General features: G+C 47.1%; 2 protein-coding genes across 3 annotated transcripts; both read left to right on the top strand.

Moving 5' to 3' along the window:
- The first annotated feature begins 4,011 nt into the window (after positions 1-4,011).
- On the top strand, positions 4,012-6,185 carry LOC103633413 (uncharacterized). Its single transcript, NM_001368826.1, has 5 exons — positions 4,012-4,166; positions 4,315-4,452; positions 4,550-4,653; positions 5,612-5,743; positions 5,905-6,185. Exons 2-5 carry the CDS (start codon positions 4,332-4,334, stop codon positions 5,929-5,931), a joined length of 384 nt encoding a protein of 127 aa, NP_001355755.1. The 5' UTR covers positions 4,012-4,166; positions 4,315-4,331; the 3' UTR covers positions 5,932-6,185.
- Positions 6,186-8,789: 2,604 nt separating this feature from the next.
- On the top strand, positions 8,790-11,416 carry LOC100282785 (uncharacterized). 2 transcript variants are annotated; one of them, NM_001155691.2, is made up of 5 exons: positions 8,790-9,053; positions 9,173-9,306; positions 9,401-9,504; positions 10,575-10,706; positions 11,065-11,385. In NM_001155691.2, exons 2-5 carry the CDS (start codon positions 9,186-9,188, stop codon positions 11,089-11,091), a joined length of 384 nt encoding a protein of 127 aa, NP_001149163.2. In that variant the 5' UTR covers positions 8,790-9,053; positions 9,173-9,185; the 3' UTR covers positions 11,092-11,385. The 2 variants fall into 2 exon arrangements, with proteins under 2 accessions (NP_001149163.2, XP_035823106.1); XM_035967213.1 differs by having other exon boundaries at positions 8,795-9,053; positions 10,575-11,416.
- Positions 11,417-15,462: the final 4,046 nt, after the last annotated feature.

Consider the following 15,462-nt stretch of genomic DNA (forward strand, 5'->3'; position numbering starts at 1 on the left):
AATGACCGGGCTTACCACACTTGTAGCAAACTTTTTTGGAGCGGGGCTTGTAGTCCTTCCCCCTCCTTTGCTTGAGGATTTGGCGAAAGCTCTTGATGATGAGCGCCATTTCCTCATTGTCGAGCTTGGAGGCGTCGATGGGGACCCTACTCGTTGTAGAGTCTTCTTTCTTCTCCTCCGTTGCCTTGAATGCAACGGGTTGCACATCGGGTGTGGAGGAGGCGCCTTGCTCGATGATTTTCTTGGAGCCTTTGATCATCAACTCAAAGCTCATAAATTTTCCTATTACTTCCTCGGGGGACATTAGTGTGTATCTAGGATCACCATGAATTAATTGAACTTGCGTAGGGTTAAGGAAAACGAGTGATCTAAGAATAACCTTGACCATTTCATGGTCATCCCATTTGGTGCTCCCGAGGTTGCGCACTTGGTTCACCAAGGTCTTGAGCCGGTTGTACATTGCTTATGGCTCCTCCCCTTGGTGAAGCATGAAGCGATCGAGCTCTCCCTCGATCATCTCCCGCTTGGTGATCTTGGTCACCTCGTCTCCTTCGTGCGCGGTCTTGAGCACGTCCCAAATTTCCTTTGCGCTCTTCAACCCTTGCACCTTATTATACTCCTCTCGACTTAGAGAGGCGAGGAGTATAGTAGTGGCTTGGGAGTTGAAGTGTTGGATTTGTTCGACCTCCTCCGAGTCGTAATCCTTGTCTCCCCTTTTTGGTACCTGCGCTCCATATTCAACAATATCCCATATGCTTTTGTGGAGTGAGGTTAGGTGATGCCTCATTTTATCACTCCACATAGAATAATCTTCACCTTCAAGCATAGGTGGTTTGCCTAATGGAACGGAAAGTAATGGAGTGCGTTTTGAAATACGAGAATAGCGAAGGGGCATCTTACTATACTTCTTGTGCTCATGGCGCTTAGAAGTGGCGGATGCCGATTCCGAGCCGGAGGTGGAGGGTGACGAAGAGTCAGTCTCGTAGTAGACCACTTTCTTCATCTTCTTCTTCTTGTCACCCTTCCGTTGGGACTTGATGGAGGAAGAGGATTCCTCCTTGTGCTTGTGGGCAAACTCCCTTGAATGTGTTCTTCCCGAGCTTGCGGACTTGTCGCCAGTCCCGATCTCCCTCATGGCGGATGCTCCCGACATCACTTCGAGTGGTTAGGCTCTAATGAAGCACCGGGCTTTGATACCAATTGAAAGTCTCTAGAGGGGGGTGAATAGGGCGAATCTGAAATTTACAAACTTAAGCACAACTACAAGCCGGGGTTAGCGTTAGAAATATAAACGAGTCCGAAAGAGAGGGCGAAAACAAATCACAAGCAAATGAAGAGTGAGACACGGTGATTTGTTTTACCGAGGTTCGGTTCTTGCAAACCTACTCCCCGTTGAGGTGGTCACAAAGACCGGATCTCTTTCAACCCTTTCCCTCTCTCAAACGGTCACTTAGACCGAGTGAGCTTCTCTTCTCAATCAAACGAGACACTAAGTCCCACAAGGACCACCACACAATTGGTGTCTCTTGCCTTGGTTACAATTGAATTAGAATCAAGAAAGAATGAAGAAGAAAAGCAATCCAAGCGCAAGAGCTCAAATGAACACAAGAATCTCTCTCACTAGTCACTATTTGATTGGAATTGTCTTTGGACTTGGGAGAGGATTTGATCTCTTTGGTTGTGTCTTGTATTGAATGTTATAGCTCTTGTAAGGTGTTTGAAGGCTGAAAACTTGGATGCATTGAAGTGTGGTGGTTGGGGGTATTTATAGCCCCAACCACCAAAAGAACCGTTGGTGAGGGTTTCTGTCGCATGGCGCACCGGACAGTCCGGTGCACCACCAGACACTGTCCGGTGCGCCAGCCACGTCACCCAACCGTTGGATTCTGACCGTTGGAGCTTCTGACATCTGGGTCACCGGACAGTCCGGTGGTGCACCGGACAGGTCCTGTAGACTGTCCGATGCGCCTTCTGGCTCTGCTCTGACTTCTGCGCGCACTGTAGCGCATTAACTGCTGTTGCAGACGACCGTTGGTGCTGTAGTAGTCGTTACTCCGCTGGCACACCGGACAGTCCAGTGAATTATAGCGGAGTGGCTCCCAGAATTCCCGAAGGTGAGTAGTTCGGAGTCAGGTTCCCTGGTGCACCGGACACTGTCCGGTGGCGCACCGGACAGTCCGGTGCGCCAGACCAGGGCACATTTCGGTTGTCTTTTGCTCTCTTTATTTGAATCATTTCTTGGTCTTTTTATTGGTTTGTTGTGAACCTTTGGCACCTGTAGAACTTATAATCTAGAGCAAACTAGTTAGTCCAATTATTTGTGTTGGGCACTTCAACCACCAAAATCAATTAGGAAAAGGTGTAAGCCTATTTCCCTTTCAGTTTGGTTATCACTTTGTGGAGATTATGGGTGGTACAGTTCAAGGTGTAAATGGTTGTGGGTGATTCACCATGCTAGAGTGGTAAAGAATCAATTCATATAGAGCACTAGAACCTTACGCGAATGGTGGACGATGACATCCTTGTGCAGAAGCTGCAATGAGGAATAGTGGAGAGTATCGACTCTCCGATGCCGTGGGAAAACATCACTGTGTTTCTAACCCTTCTTAACTTTGAGCATCTATATCTAGGAAATTTAATTATTGTCTTTATACTACTAGAATTAACATGCTAAAATAGGGTTAGAACATAGGGTGAATTTTTTTATGATCGAACAGAAAACACTCTTAGGCATAAGAGGTGAAGTGGATTATCTAATAGGATTTATTTGTTAGAGTTTTTTAGTTTATCCCAATTCACCTCTCTTAGACATCTGAATTCTTTCAATTGGCATCAAAGCCTCGTGCTCATTGGTTTAGGCATCATTCACTTAGACAAAGATGTCCGATGGTGATGGACCCCTCCCATGTTCGAGGGAGATGATTTTTCTTGTTACAAAAATCATATAGAGGCATATCTAGTTGCCATTGATGTGAAAGTCTTTAGAGTCACCATAAAAGGACTTCCAAAACATAAGGACCCACCATCCTAGTTGGTGATAAGGTACACTATGAGAAGTGGAATGCACATGCCAAAATCACTCTCTTTATATGTCTTTGCAAGGCTTGTTTTAATCAGGCATGGAACCACGAGGATGCCCATCCATTATAGTCGTACATTTGTACACTCTATGAGAGAACAATGAGTGACCATGAGGAACAATATCATCTTGTAATGAAGAAATTAAATTCCTAATATTATGCTCACCACTATCTCAACTTTTCTAGCCTTTTCATCCATAGGAAAATCAACTAAAACGCACAGACACGGATATATACAAACTCACATCCATAGGCTAATCTGAAGGTGAAAAAACATAGAAAAGAACTAGGAATAGAATAGGTTATTGATACTAATCTTAAAAATATAAAAGTTAAAGTAATAGTGGAACGAATGAGCCTCTAACTTAACATAGAAAATAACGAAGAATAGAATATGTTACTTATACAGATACTAAAAATATAAAAAGATACAATAATAGTGGAACGAATGAGCCTGTAAGAGCACCTTCAAGAGTATTTTTAAATTTCACTCTCTAAATTATCATTTGGAGAGTCATTTATATTAAAACCACTTTCTATATATTTTCAATCTCCAACGGTAAAATATCTATTTATATAGATTATGAAGGATATAAAGAGTCTCTTGGAGTTGCTCTAACTGATATAGTTGTCGTCCAGGGTTAATCTCATTTTACTTATCCATAATTTAGAATATTAGTATAAATATAGATAGAGAAGAAATTAATTATCAACAAAAAAAATCATACAATGTATATCGTTCTATATCTTTGTTTCGTACAATTTTTTTTTTGCGCACCGCACCGCACGGACCTAGTTAAGGAGATAAACCAATTAGCCGCTGCACATGCGTACAGGGCAACAGGCCCGTCACCAGTTTGGAACAAGAAGGCCCATTAAGGGCCCAACTAAACCAGCCAGATATATATTACTGCGAAGTAACCCTAACCGCCAACAGTCTCGGCCTCTCCTCCCGGCTTCCTCACACGGCACTCCAGCCGCTAGCCCTCACTCAACCAGACAACCAGTACACCACCGCCACCAAGCCCGGGCCGAATAACTCTGCCGGGCAACCGCCGCCCTTCGCCGGCAAAGAACGCCCACCAGGTATTCCCACCCATCTCGTCCCGGTCTGCAGTGCGAAACTGACTTTTCAAACCCTAACATCAAGTTATTTGGCTGTTTCATGCTTATTTACCTTCTACCTTTTTGCTGAAAAACTATGGTGGTATTTACGCCCATCTCCCTCTACTAGATCCACCCCGGCCTGCTATGGAGTCCGCGGTGAACCCGAAGGCGTACCCGCTGGCTGATGCGCAGCTGACGATGGGTATCCTCGATATCATCCAGCAGGCCGCCAACTACAAGCAGCTCAAGAAGGGAGCGAACGAAGGTACCGTACCAATACCTTGTGCACGTCTCCTGACCTGTACTCTGTTAATTCTGGGGTTTATACTTATTCAATTTGTGTCTTTTGTGTTTGCGCGCAGCGACGAAAACCCTGAATAGGGGGATATCGGAGTTCGTTGTGATGGCGGCGGACACGGAGCCTCTCGAGATCCTGCTCCACCTCCCCTTGTTAGCCGAGGATAAGGTACTGATTTTTTCTCTCTCCTCTTTTGTTTTGTAATGTAGTGCTGTGTGATTATTGTTTTTTTTGGATTATAGTGTTTTTTGTTATTAGATCTTTTTCTGTGTGATAAGGTAGGTAGTTTGGACGCCACTATCTGTCATGTTGGTTGTGAATACATCATATTATCAGGCGCATCTTTGCCACATAACTCTGGATGCAGCTGAAGTTGTCTTGACTGCCCTTTATTTACTGTTACATGGAAAACAAGAATTTGTTGTATTGTGAGTGACAATGAACGTCGTTGACTGCTTAAGCTACATAGGATTTATTATTTGCTTTGATTGAAATGAAGCCAATCTTTTGATGATAAACATCGTGGATACTTGCAACATTATGTTGTCAGATACTGTCTTACTATGTCCACAAACTAATTACTTCAACTATGTTTCTCAGATACTCCCCACGTTAGAGAATATAATGCTCATTTTACATCGTTTTCAGCTAACATTTTTTCTATTAGCATATACTTTTTGTGTCGCGAGGTTGATATCATGAGATACGTACCCAAAACGTTTTTTATGACTAACATTTGATAACATAATAAGATACTTATGCAGTAATTGTTGGTTAATTTTGTCATAACAAAATGGAATATATCTTTCAAGGGGTTTGAATTGAAATGCCTCAAAGCCAGGAGTTTTTTTTTACAAATTTAGTGCTAGCAGGTTAGATGCTGTTGAGTAACAGATATGCAATGATAGTTCAATTCAGCCCGGCAATGCAGTCATGTTAGTTGATTTGGCTTGTGTTTAGTTAGTTCTACATGATTCTTTGTGCTCTCTTTATCCTGCTTGGTTGATGACCTACTTGTACACTTAATGTTAGCATACATAATGACTATGGCAGCATTCATCATTGGATCTTATGCAAACAAAAAGATTCACCATTGGCTAATAAATTTGCCTTATGGTATGTGCAGAACGTCCCATATGTATTTGTTCCATCGAAACAAGCTCTTGGCCGTGCTTGTGGTGTGACAAGACCCGTCATTGCTTGCTCAGTGACCAGCAATGAGGGTAGCCAGCTGAAACAACAGATACAGGGTCTCAAGGTACTTAATGTTCTGTCATGTAGCACTTGTTAATACTTTATATTTTAGTGTTTTTATATATGAATATTATGATTGTGTAATATTTATACGCTGTTTAATAGCCTTATCGTCATGTTCTTGTATACATCTGTGTAGATTAATCAAATTTAATGAAATTACAGGACTCGATTGAGAAGCTTCTCATCTGATTTACCTAAGATCTTTCAGTGTGATGGGCCTCGGCGACACATTTTTCAGAGGCTTGGACTGGTGATGGTGTCTTGTTTACATTACGCTTTCCAAACTATATTTGAACACTGCTAAGTCAATCATATTTGAATTGTGCTTCACTTTATATTTGTGATTGTCATGTATCCTCAAGATGCCTCTGTATCGTGGTGGCTGGTTTCTGTTCTGGATCCGACCACATCATTGTGATGGCTGATTGCTATGTTTTTGAGTATTGGATCGTTCCCATCGATTAACTTCTGTGATGACGAATCAGCGCAAATAAAGTCACTTATATGTGATCACGAGCAGCGCAAATAAAGTTGTATGTGGGGGCATAAATAACTGAACTGAAGAATTGGTTCATTAGAACAGCCCCAGATCGCAGGTAACAAAAACATTCTGGTTCCTACACTCGGATAACTTGGTAGGGAACCAAACTGGATACAAAGCAGCCTGGCCTGGGCGGTTGATTGCTTGGCTGTATACTTTTGGTCCTGGCATAGTTCGCCAGTTGCAAAATGCTCTGTAGTGTTCGTTCGGTTAGTCTGGATTGGATTGGAGGGCAGGAACCATTCCAGCTACAATGTAATACAAATGTGTGAACCATTCTAACCCTAAACTATTCTAGGCACTGGTTCCGGAGCAATCAAGCGGGGCCTTCGGCAGCCTAGGAACTACTGTTCCAGGCCGAGATTCAGTGCATCCGGGTGTGTCACTCTTTCCAGGCAGAGAACTGTTCCAGGCCGGGATTTAAAGGCCTGTTCGGCAGGCTAGGATTGAAGAAGGCTGTTTTATAAACACAGAACATATTTGAACAATCTGACACTGCTGCTTTATAAACGCAGTGAATAATCAACCAATCTGACAGTCCATCATTCTTTCTACCATAGGATAGCATGCTGCCGAGACAATCTGGCAGTCTTGCTACCAAAATAAGACAATCAAGAAACATAGAACAATCTTGATAGACTGACATCTTCAACACATGCGCTAAGAAGAAACAGAACATATGTGTTGCGAAGAAACATCACTTTAGAACTAAGCATATCATTTCAAAATAAGAAACCTCAACATATGCTAAGCATCACCGATTAATCACCCAAACCTGTCCAAACAAATGGAACAATCAGATTGGAAGATAAAGGCCCAAGTGAATATGGTTAAGTGGAAGGTAAAGACATAAATATTATACTCTTTCCGTTTTTTTATTTGTCGCCATTTAGTTTAAAAATGAACTAGGGACGATAAATATTCGAGAACGGATGTTGTACAATGCTAAACCATCTCATTTCATAGCAGAGGCAATCAACATCTGTAGCTGGTGGCTCAGGACCTCGTATGCACCTCAACCTGGCCATGTATCCATTTCTACTGTGCAGTGCAGTAAGAAACATAAAGAGGCAGAATTCCGTTGCCATTGTCATGGCTAAAGGCTTAAAGTAAGACACTTCATCTAAATGCAAAGGCAGCTAGCAGGGCATATTGTAAAACCAGTAACGGTGACCAGTGTTTGGCGTCCGCCTTAGCATTGGGGGGAGAGATAAACGTGTCACTGAATCTGAATCTATGCCTGTTTTTCTCATGAACAATGCTACTACTACTACTGCTGTTGCACTACTGCATCAATGAAGCAGTTCAGTAAACAATGCTACGGCCGTGACGAGAAGCGCCGCCAGAACATACACAGGTGCCTGAAAACACGTAATCCACGGAGCAGATGGTTTCTTGAATCCAATACTCTGCAGCACCAAGATTTGTCTTCTTCTACAGATCAATACTCTGCATACACAGCTGGCTGCAGCTTAACGCAAAGAGATGCAAACTGGCGCAAACACTCTTTTACTTCCAATTGGTTTTGGAATATGAGCTCCAAGCAAACTCATCCCTCAAGCTTACTCACCTACAAAAAAAATTCAAAGTACACCGTTGCAATTACACAAAATGATGAGTAATTCAGGGTCATCTTGCTACAAAAAAGCAAAACTAGCAACATAGAGCACGCACACTACTGATTTACCCTTTCCTTTTTAATTTTTTGACTGTACTTCAAACTGATGGTCCCTTGATTTTTTTGTATCTTTTCCTGGTGCTACTGTCTTCTTGGTTATCGTCTCTGTCCTACTACCTACCTATCTCTGTTGATGCATCTCTATGTCACTATGTGATTCTAACAACCAAGATGCACACGTGCCCTCTGTTCAATACACCACAAAAAGTTGAGTCAATCCTATTTTTCCCTGGTAAGAAGGTGCACTTGCAATCTCAGAAATGACGGTACAAAACCTCACATAATAAAATTCCGTTTATTTTTCTTCTCATTTGCAGACACAGACACACCTTGAACCAATGCTTCAGCTTTTCCTTGCTCCAAAACTATCAGTACCTCTTACATAAAATCACATGCTTCACTGTCAATGCAACAAATTAAAGGCCTATTTGAATCCCATGAACTAATTTAGCCACTTTGTGAGCTAAAAATCCAAACATAAAGAGCTAAAAGTAACTAAAATGGTAAAAGATATTCTTTTAGTCATTTTTAACTCTTTCTGTTTCAATATTTAGCTTCTAGAGTGACGAAACTTGCTCTAGCTCAAGGGATCCAAACATGCCCTAAGTAGTTGTGTTCTCAGCTTTTAGTGCAACGTGGTTAGATTTGTCAGGATTATATCTTCTTCTTCAAATAGAACAATCTTATACACATTATTTACATCAATGTGTATACAAATTACAATCATTTCTATCCATGATGTAGCGCAGGTAAATGGGTTGATCCCAGATCCCACATTGATAGTCTTCTTAGTATAAACTCATGTATGCGGACTGGCCCAACTCAGACAAGAGCGCGGCAACACCGCGCATATACATGGAATGAGAAGGGCTCAGCTACAGCCAAGCGAATAAATATACTGTGAATTAACCCTAACCTAACCGAAGCGTCCGCCTCCCACACACGGGACTCCGGCCGCGAGAACCCGCGACTAAGCCAGGACGCGGGACGCCACAGCCACCGGCCTCAGCATCCGCCTAGGACGAATAACCCTTCTAGGCTGCCGCCGCCGCCGTCCTTAGCTCATATTGTTGCCGGCGAAGAGCGCCCCAGGTATTCCCAGCCCCTTCTCTTTCCTGTCCGCTGCGCAAAACTGAATTCTCGAACTCTCAACCTCAAGTTATTTGGCTACTTCTAACTTTTTGCAAAAAATTATCGGGTCCCTTTACTAGATCCGCCCCTGCTATGGAGTCGGCGGTGAACCCGAAGGCGTACCCGCTGGCTGATGCGCAGCTGACGATAGGTATCATCGATATCATCCAGCAGGCCGCCAACTACAAGCAGCTCAAGAAGGGAGCTAACGAAGGTACCGTGCCAATCCCTTGTGCACGTCTCCTGACCTGTACTCTGTTAATTCTGGGCCTTTCTTACTCAACTCGAGTCTTTTGTGTTTGGCGTAGCGACGAAGACCCTGAACAGGGGGATATCGGAGTTCGTAGTGATGGCGGCGGACACGGAGCCGCTCGAGATCCTCCTCCACCTCCCCTTGCTAGCTGAGGATAAGGTGCTTATAATTTGCCCTTTGTTTCACGTACACTAGTGCTGTGTGTGATTATTGTTTTGTTTTTGCCCTTTGTTGTATTGTTAGTGAGAATGAACGGTCCTTTGTTAACTGCTTAAGTTATAGAGGATTTCTTAGTTGCTTCGAATGCAATGAAGCCAATCTTTTGAGTTATGGATGCTTGCAACATTGTTGTCAGATACTCATTGTGTGTGACTCTGACAAAAAAATAATTACTTCAACTGTGTTTCTTAGTTAATTTCTTATTTAATTAACTGTAAATGGTACTCCCTGCGTTTGAAAATATATTGCTCAATTTGCATTCCCTTCAATCAACAATTTTTCCATTAGTATATAATTCTTGTGCTGCAAGGTTGGTATCATTAGATTCATATTCAAAACCTCTTTCTTATGTTTATACTTTTTGACAACACAATAATATATTTATAGAGTAATTGCTGGTTAAATTCTGCCATAACAAAATGAAACATACCTTTTTTTTAAAAAAATGAGAGGGGTATGAACCCTCAATGCCTAGGAGTTGAATTTCTTGTGAATTTAGCGCTAGCAGGTTATATTTCGTTATGTAACAGACATGTAGTGACAATTCAGCCTGGCAGTGCACTCCTGTTAGCTGATTTAGCTTGTGTTTATTAGTTCTACGTCCTTTTTTTTGTGCTCTCTTTATTCTGCTTGGTTGATGACATGAACCACCTGTATACATCACTTCTGTTAGTAGACTTCTCAATGAATATGGCAACATTCACCATTTTTTTTCGAACACGCAGGAGAACTGTGTATCATTATATTAAGAAGAAAGAAAGGTCTAATATAGACTGATTACAAGCGCCTCAAAAGGCAGCCACACATAACCATACTTCCCAAGCTACACCCACAACCTTCTAAGAGCAGAAGCTCCAGAAATACCCCATAAGCTAGCATCCCCATGAATCTTCTGCAAAAGAGCGTTGATGTTAGGGGAGGATGCATCAAACACACAAGCATTTCTATGTTTTCAAATCCTTCAGGCAACATCACCATTGGCTAATAAATTTATTCTATGCTATTTGCAGAACGTGCCATATGTATTTGTTCCATCGAAACAAGCTCTTGGCCGTGCTTGTGGTGTGACAAGGCCTGTCATTGCTTGCTCAGTGACCAGCAATGAGGGTAGCCAGCTGAAACAACAGATACAGGGTCTCAAGGTACTTAGGGTGCGTTTGGTTGCAATGACAGGACGGGATGAGACGAGACGATTCCTCAAATAGGGTTGTTTGGTTCAGGGTCAGGGGTTGGGACAGGACTATCCCAGTGTTGTCCCCAGTTATCCCTCAAAATTGGAGGGACGAGAGAGAACGCCAGGGGACGTCCCTGTCCTGGCTGTCCCGCAACCAAACACACCCTTAATGTCCTGTCTTGTAGTAGTTGTTAATACTTGATATGTTGCTATTTTTATATATGAATATTATGATTCTGTAATATTTATATGCTGTTTAATAGTCAGTCTTATCATGTTCTTGTATGCATATCTCTGTGGATTAAACAAATTTAATGAAATTGCAGGACTCGATTGAGAAGCTTCTCATCTGATTTACCAAAGACCTTTCAGGGTGATGGGCCTCAGCGACACATTTTTCAGAGGCTTGGACTGGTGATGGTGTCTTGTTTACTAGATTTTACGTCTTTCCAAACTATGTTTGAACACTGTTAGGTCGACCATACTTGAATTGTGCTTATATATTTGACTGTCATGTATTCTGAAGATGCATCTGCATTCTGGTGCCTTGGTTTATGTTGAGATTCTGACCATCATTGTAACGGTTGATTACTATGAGTTTGAGAATTGGATCGATTGGATGGTTGCAATTTCCATGTGACCAGGACAGATAAAATCTTACTGATTCAGTTTGTCTCATGGTTTCTCGGATATTACTTATGTGTGCATAGTTTATTTCATTAACCTAGTTGTGCTGCCAATGTTGTATTAAAGGGGATGATTGGTTTCTTTGGTCATCCTCTTAAACTTTAGAGACTAAAGTTTAGTCTCTAGAAATTCTATTTGGAAGACCTATTTTAGTCACTTCGATTGGTATTTAAGGACTAAAGTTGACTAAATTTTTAGGAGATGGGAACCAAACACCCTAATTGATTTTCGTCGTTCTAATATGGACTTTTGTTGTTAAAATGTTGGCCTTTATGCTGCATGACCTCTAAGTCCAGTCCTAATTGAGGTTTTATTTCTTGTGTGTTACAAAGTTTGTATAGGGTTTAAATTTTGTTGACGTGAAACTTATTTTTCATCTCATTATGCTTTTGCCATTGCAATTTATATTATATCATTCCCTAGTTCCGTTGAGACTGGTCGAATTTAATAGTAGTTTTATATAAATCGGTCGAACTTTGGGTGATAGATTTTGTAAATTAGGGTTTCAAATTGGTCTGCTTGCTGTTAAATCAGTCCAACTTTCGTGCTATATGTTAGACTACCCGTCTAGTCTAGGGTTTGGGTTGTAATTACCGTCTTACCCCTCACTGTAATGGGCCTGGCCCAGTTACTTCTCTATTAATACTACTCCCCATCCCTGGTTAAGGTATGGGTACACATTCCAACATGGTATCATAGAGCTAGGGTTAGTTTTCCAGCCGCCGGCCCTCCTCTCCAGCCGCCGGCACCCCAGCCGCCGGCCTCCCTCTCCCTCCCAGCCGCCGGCTTCCCAGCCGCCGGCCTCCCTATCCCTCCCAGCCGTCGGCTCCACCGCCGGTCCCCTGCCCAGGCGCGGAGCGCCCCTCTGCCCCTACGCGCCCGTCGCCGGCCTCCCTCTTCCCCGACGCGCCTCCCGACGCCCCTCCCCTGCGTGCTCGTCGCGCCCAGGGCCCCTGCCCCTGCGCGTTCGCCGCCGCCGGACCCGACCCCGGACGCCGCCGGCGGCCTCCCTCGGCCGCCGGTCTTCCTCCCCTGCGCGCTCGTCGCGCCCAGGGCCTCTGCCCCCGCGCGTCCGCCGCCGCCGGCCTTCCCCCTGGGAGCGGCGCCCGACGTCCCACCTCGACCAGGCACCAGGCCCGCAGGGAGCGGCGCCCGACGTCCCTGCACCTCCTCGACCAGGCGCCTGGCCAGGCTGCGCCCCTGCCCCTGCGTCTCCGCCGACATGGACGACAGCACCACTGCCGCCACTGGCACTATCGCCCCCGCTGCGATCGGCAGCGAGCCCGCCCATGGAGGGGCCCCTTACATCATCGGCCTCGGTCCGCTCCACGCCTCCTCCCCGCTGCCCCTGCATCGCACCTCCCCGCCGGGCTTCCCCGCCTTCGCTTCACCCACCTGGAGTCATCGTGTCGCGCCCTCCACCATCCCCACCACCGACCCCCCGCTCGTCAGCACCCTCGCCTCGATCCAGGCCGCTGTGATGGCCTCGCGGGAGCGCGAGCGCGCTGCCTCCCTCGCCCTGGAGCGTGAGCGTGCCCTGGGCGCTGCTCTGGCCACCCAGATGGCCACCACGCAGCGTCTCCTCGGCCACCCGACTCTCGCCGATGCGGAGCCCCCAGAGGACCCCCACGCCTCTGACCTCGACGCCGACCTCATCGCTGCTCTCCACGCTCAAGCAGTCGGCCTGCACAACATCCGGGCCCTCGTGTCCGTGGTGTTGGATCCGGCGTCTCCCCACTACTCCCGTTGGCGAGGACAGGTCCTTCTCACACTGCGGCGGTTCGTCCTCGACGACCACGTCCTCATCGACCATGACACTCCGTCGCCTCGCTCCTGGTGCCTCATGGACAGTGTTGTCCTCTCGTGGCTCCACGACACCATCACCGTCGAGCTACAGGACATCATCCGCGACCAGGCGGACACTGCGCGCCAGGCGTGGCTCGCTCTCGAGGACCAGTTCTTCGGGAATCGAGATGCTCGGGCACTCCACCTCGACGCCCAGTTCCACCTGTTCTCTCAGGAGGGCCTCTCCGTGGGCGAATACTGCCGCCAGATGAAGGGCCTGGCTGACTCTCTCCGCGATCTCGGCGAGCCCGTTGCCGATCGCACCCTGGTGCTGAACCTCCTGCGTGGCCTCAGCCCCCGCTACGGCCACCTGAAGGCTCTCATCAAGAGGAGCGTGCCCTTCCCCACCTTCCACGTCGTGCGGAACGAGCTTCTCCTCGAGGAGCTTACCATGGCGAATGAGGCACCCACTCCTGCCTCGGCCCTCTACACCACTCCTACCAGCGGTCCGCCGCCTTCAGGGGGCCAGGCCACCCGCCCTCCGTCGACCCGGGCTCCCACCCGCCCCCCACCTGCCGTCCCGGCGGCCCCTCGTCCGACTTCCACGACCGACGGGGGTCGTCGCTCCCGCAAGGGCGGCCGTGGGAGCGGCGGCTCCTCTCGTGGTGGTCCCTCTGGCCGGGGTGGCGGCCCCGCGTGGCCGTCATTCTACAACCCCTGGACCGGGACCATCGCCATGTGGCCGGGCCAGGCACCGAGTACCCCCCGTCCTCCGGCGCCAGCCCTCCTGGCTACACCTCACTACGGTACACCTCCTTATGGTGTTCCCGTCGTGCCCCAGGCTCCGCCCGCGCTCCTGCCCCCGGGGACCCACACCTCGACGCCTTGGTCCCCGCCGACCGGTGGTTGGGACAGCGCCTCCCTCGCTGCGGCATTCAACACCATGACGATGACCCCACCCTCCTCCGACTGGGTGATCGACTCCGGTGCCTCGTACCACACCACTCCCATGGCAGGCACGCTCTCTCGCTCTCATCCCCCCCTCCCCTCTTACCCATCCTCGATCGTCGTTGGAAACGGTTCCACTCTACCAGTCACCTCAGTAGGTGCCTCGGTTCTCCCTGGGCCGTTTTACCTCAACGATGTTCTCGTAGCTCCCCACATCACTCACAACCTTCTTTCTGTTCGTCGATTCACCACTGACAACTCCTGTTCCATTGAGTTTGACCCCTCTGGTTTTTCTGTGAAGGATCTGGCCACCAGGACCCTTCTCGCCCGCTGTGACAGCTCGGGGCCACTCTACACGCTCCAGCCCTCCACCGCCGGCGTGTCTCCACCTCCTGCCCTGGTCTCCACCACCTCTTCCACCACATGGCATCGACGTCTCGGCCATCCTGGACCCGACGTCATGACCAAGATTATCAGTAGTCTAGATCTTTCATGTAGTAGGGGACATTTTGAGGGTCTCTGTCATGCTTGTCAGTTAGGCCGACATACTCGTCTCCCATTTACTACTTCTTCTTCTCGGGCTGAGCAGGCTTTTGACCTGGTTCACTGTGATCTTTGGACCTCCCCTGTACTCAGTCTTTCTGGCTATAAATACTACTTGGTGATTTTGGATGATTTTTCCCATTTTCTCTGGACCTTCCCGCTTCGCTTGAAGTCGGACACATTCACCACTCTCACACACTTCTTCACCTGGGTATCCACTCAGTTTCGTCGCCCGGTCCGTGCTCTGCAGTGTGACAATGGCCGCGAGTTCGATAACAACGCCTCTCGCTCTTTCTTCCTCACTCATGGCGTCCAGTTGCGTCTCTCATGCCCCTACACTTCTGCACAAAACGGCCGAGCCGAACGCATGATCCGCACCACCACTAATATGCTCCGCTGCCTCCTCTTCCAGGCGTCTCTCCCTGCCAGCTACTGGGCAGAGGCCCTGCACACTGCCACCCACCTCCTAAACCGTCTTCCCTCGAAGGCGGTTCGCCACCCTACCCCTCACTTCGCCCTATACGGCACACCCCCTTCCTATGACCACCTTCGCGTGTTCGGTTGTGCCTGCTATCCTAACACTTCCGCTACCGCTCCACATAAGCTTTCTCCTCGCTCCACCCGCTGTCTATTCCTTGGCTACTCCCCTGACCATAAGGGGTACCGGTGTCTGGACCTCACCTCCCACCGCATCATCATCTCTCGTCATGTCATCTTTGACGAAGATGTGTTTCCCCTTGCTGGCTCCACCCCACCCACCG

This window comes from Zea mays, chromosome 1, assembly GCF_902167145.1.
Source record: "Zea mays cultivar B73 chromosome 1, Zm-B73-REFERENCE-NAM-5.0, whole genome shotgun sequence".
Lineage (NCBI taxonomy): Eukaryota > Viridiplantae > Streptophyta > Magnoliopsida > Poales > Poaceae > Zea > Zea mays.

What these genes read in the sequence shown, in the direction of transcription:
- LOC103633413 (NM_001368826.1), top strand. Translation starts at nt 4,332, where the DNA reads ATGGAGTCCGCGGTGAACCCGAAGGCGTACCCGCTGGCTGATGCGCAG. An exon ending in CAAGAAGGGAGCGAACGAAG is followed by an intron (nt 4,453 to 4,549) that starts GTACCGTACCAA and finishes GTTTGCGCGCAG; the next exon opens with CGACGAAAACCCTGAATAGG. An exon ending in AACAGATACAGGGTCTCAAG is followed by an intron (nt 5,744 to 5,904) that starts GTACTTAATGTT and finishes ATGAAATTACAG; the next exon opens with GACTCGATTGAGAAGCTTCT.
- LOC100282785 (XM_035967213.1), top strand. Translation starts at nt 9,186, where the DNA reads ATGGAGTCGGCGGTGAACCCGAAGGCGTACCCGCTGGCTGATGCGCAG. An exon ending in CAAGAAGGGAGCTAACGAAG is followed by an intron (nt 9,307 to 9,400) that starts GTACCGTGCCAA and finishes TGTTTGGCGTAG; the next exon opens with CGACGAAGACCCTGAACAGG. An exon ending in CCTTGCTAGCTGAGGATAAG is followed by an intron (nt 9,505 to 10,574) that starts GTGCTTATAATT and finishes TGCTATTTGCAG; the next exon opens with AACGTGCCATATGTATTTGT.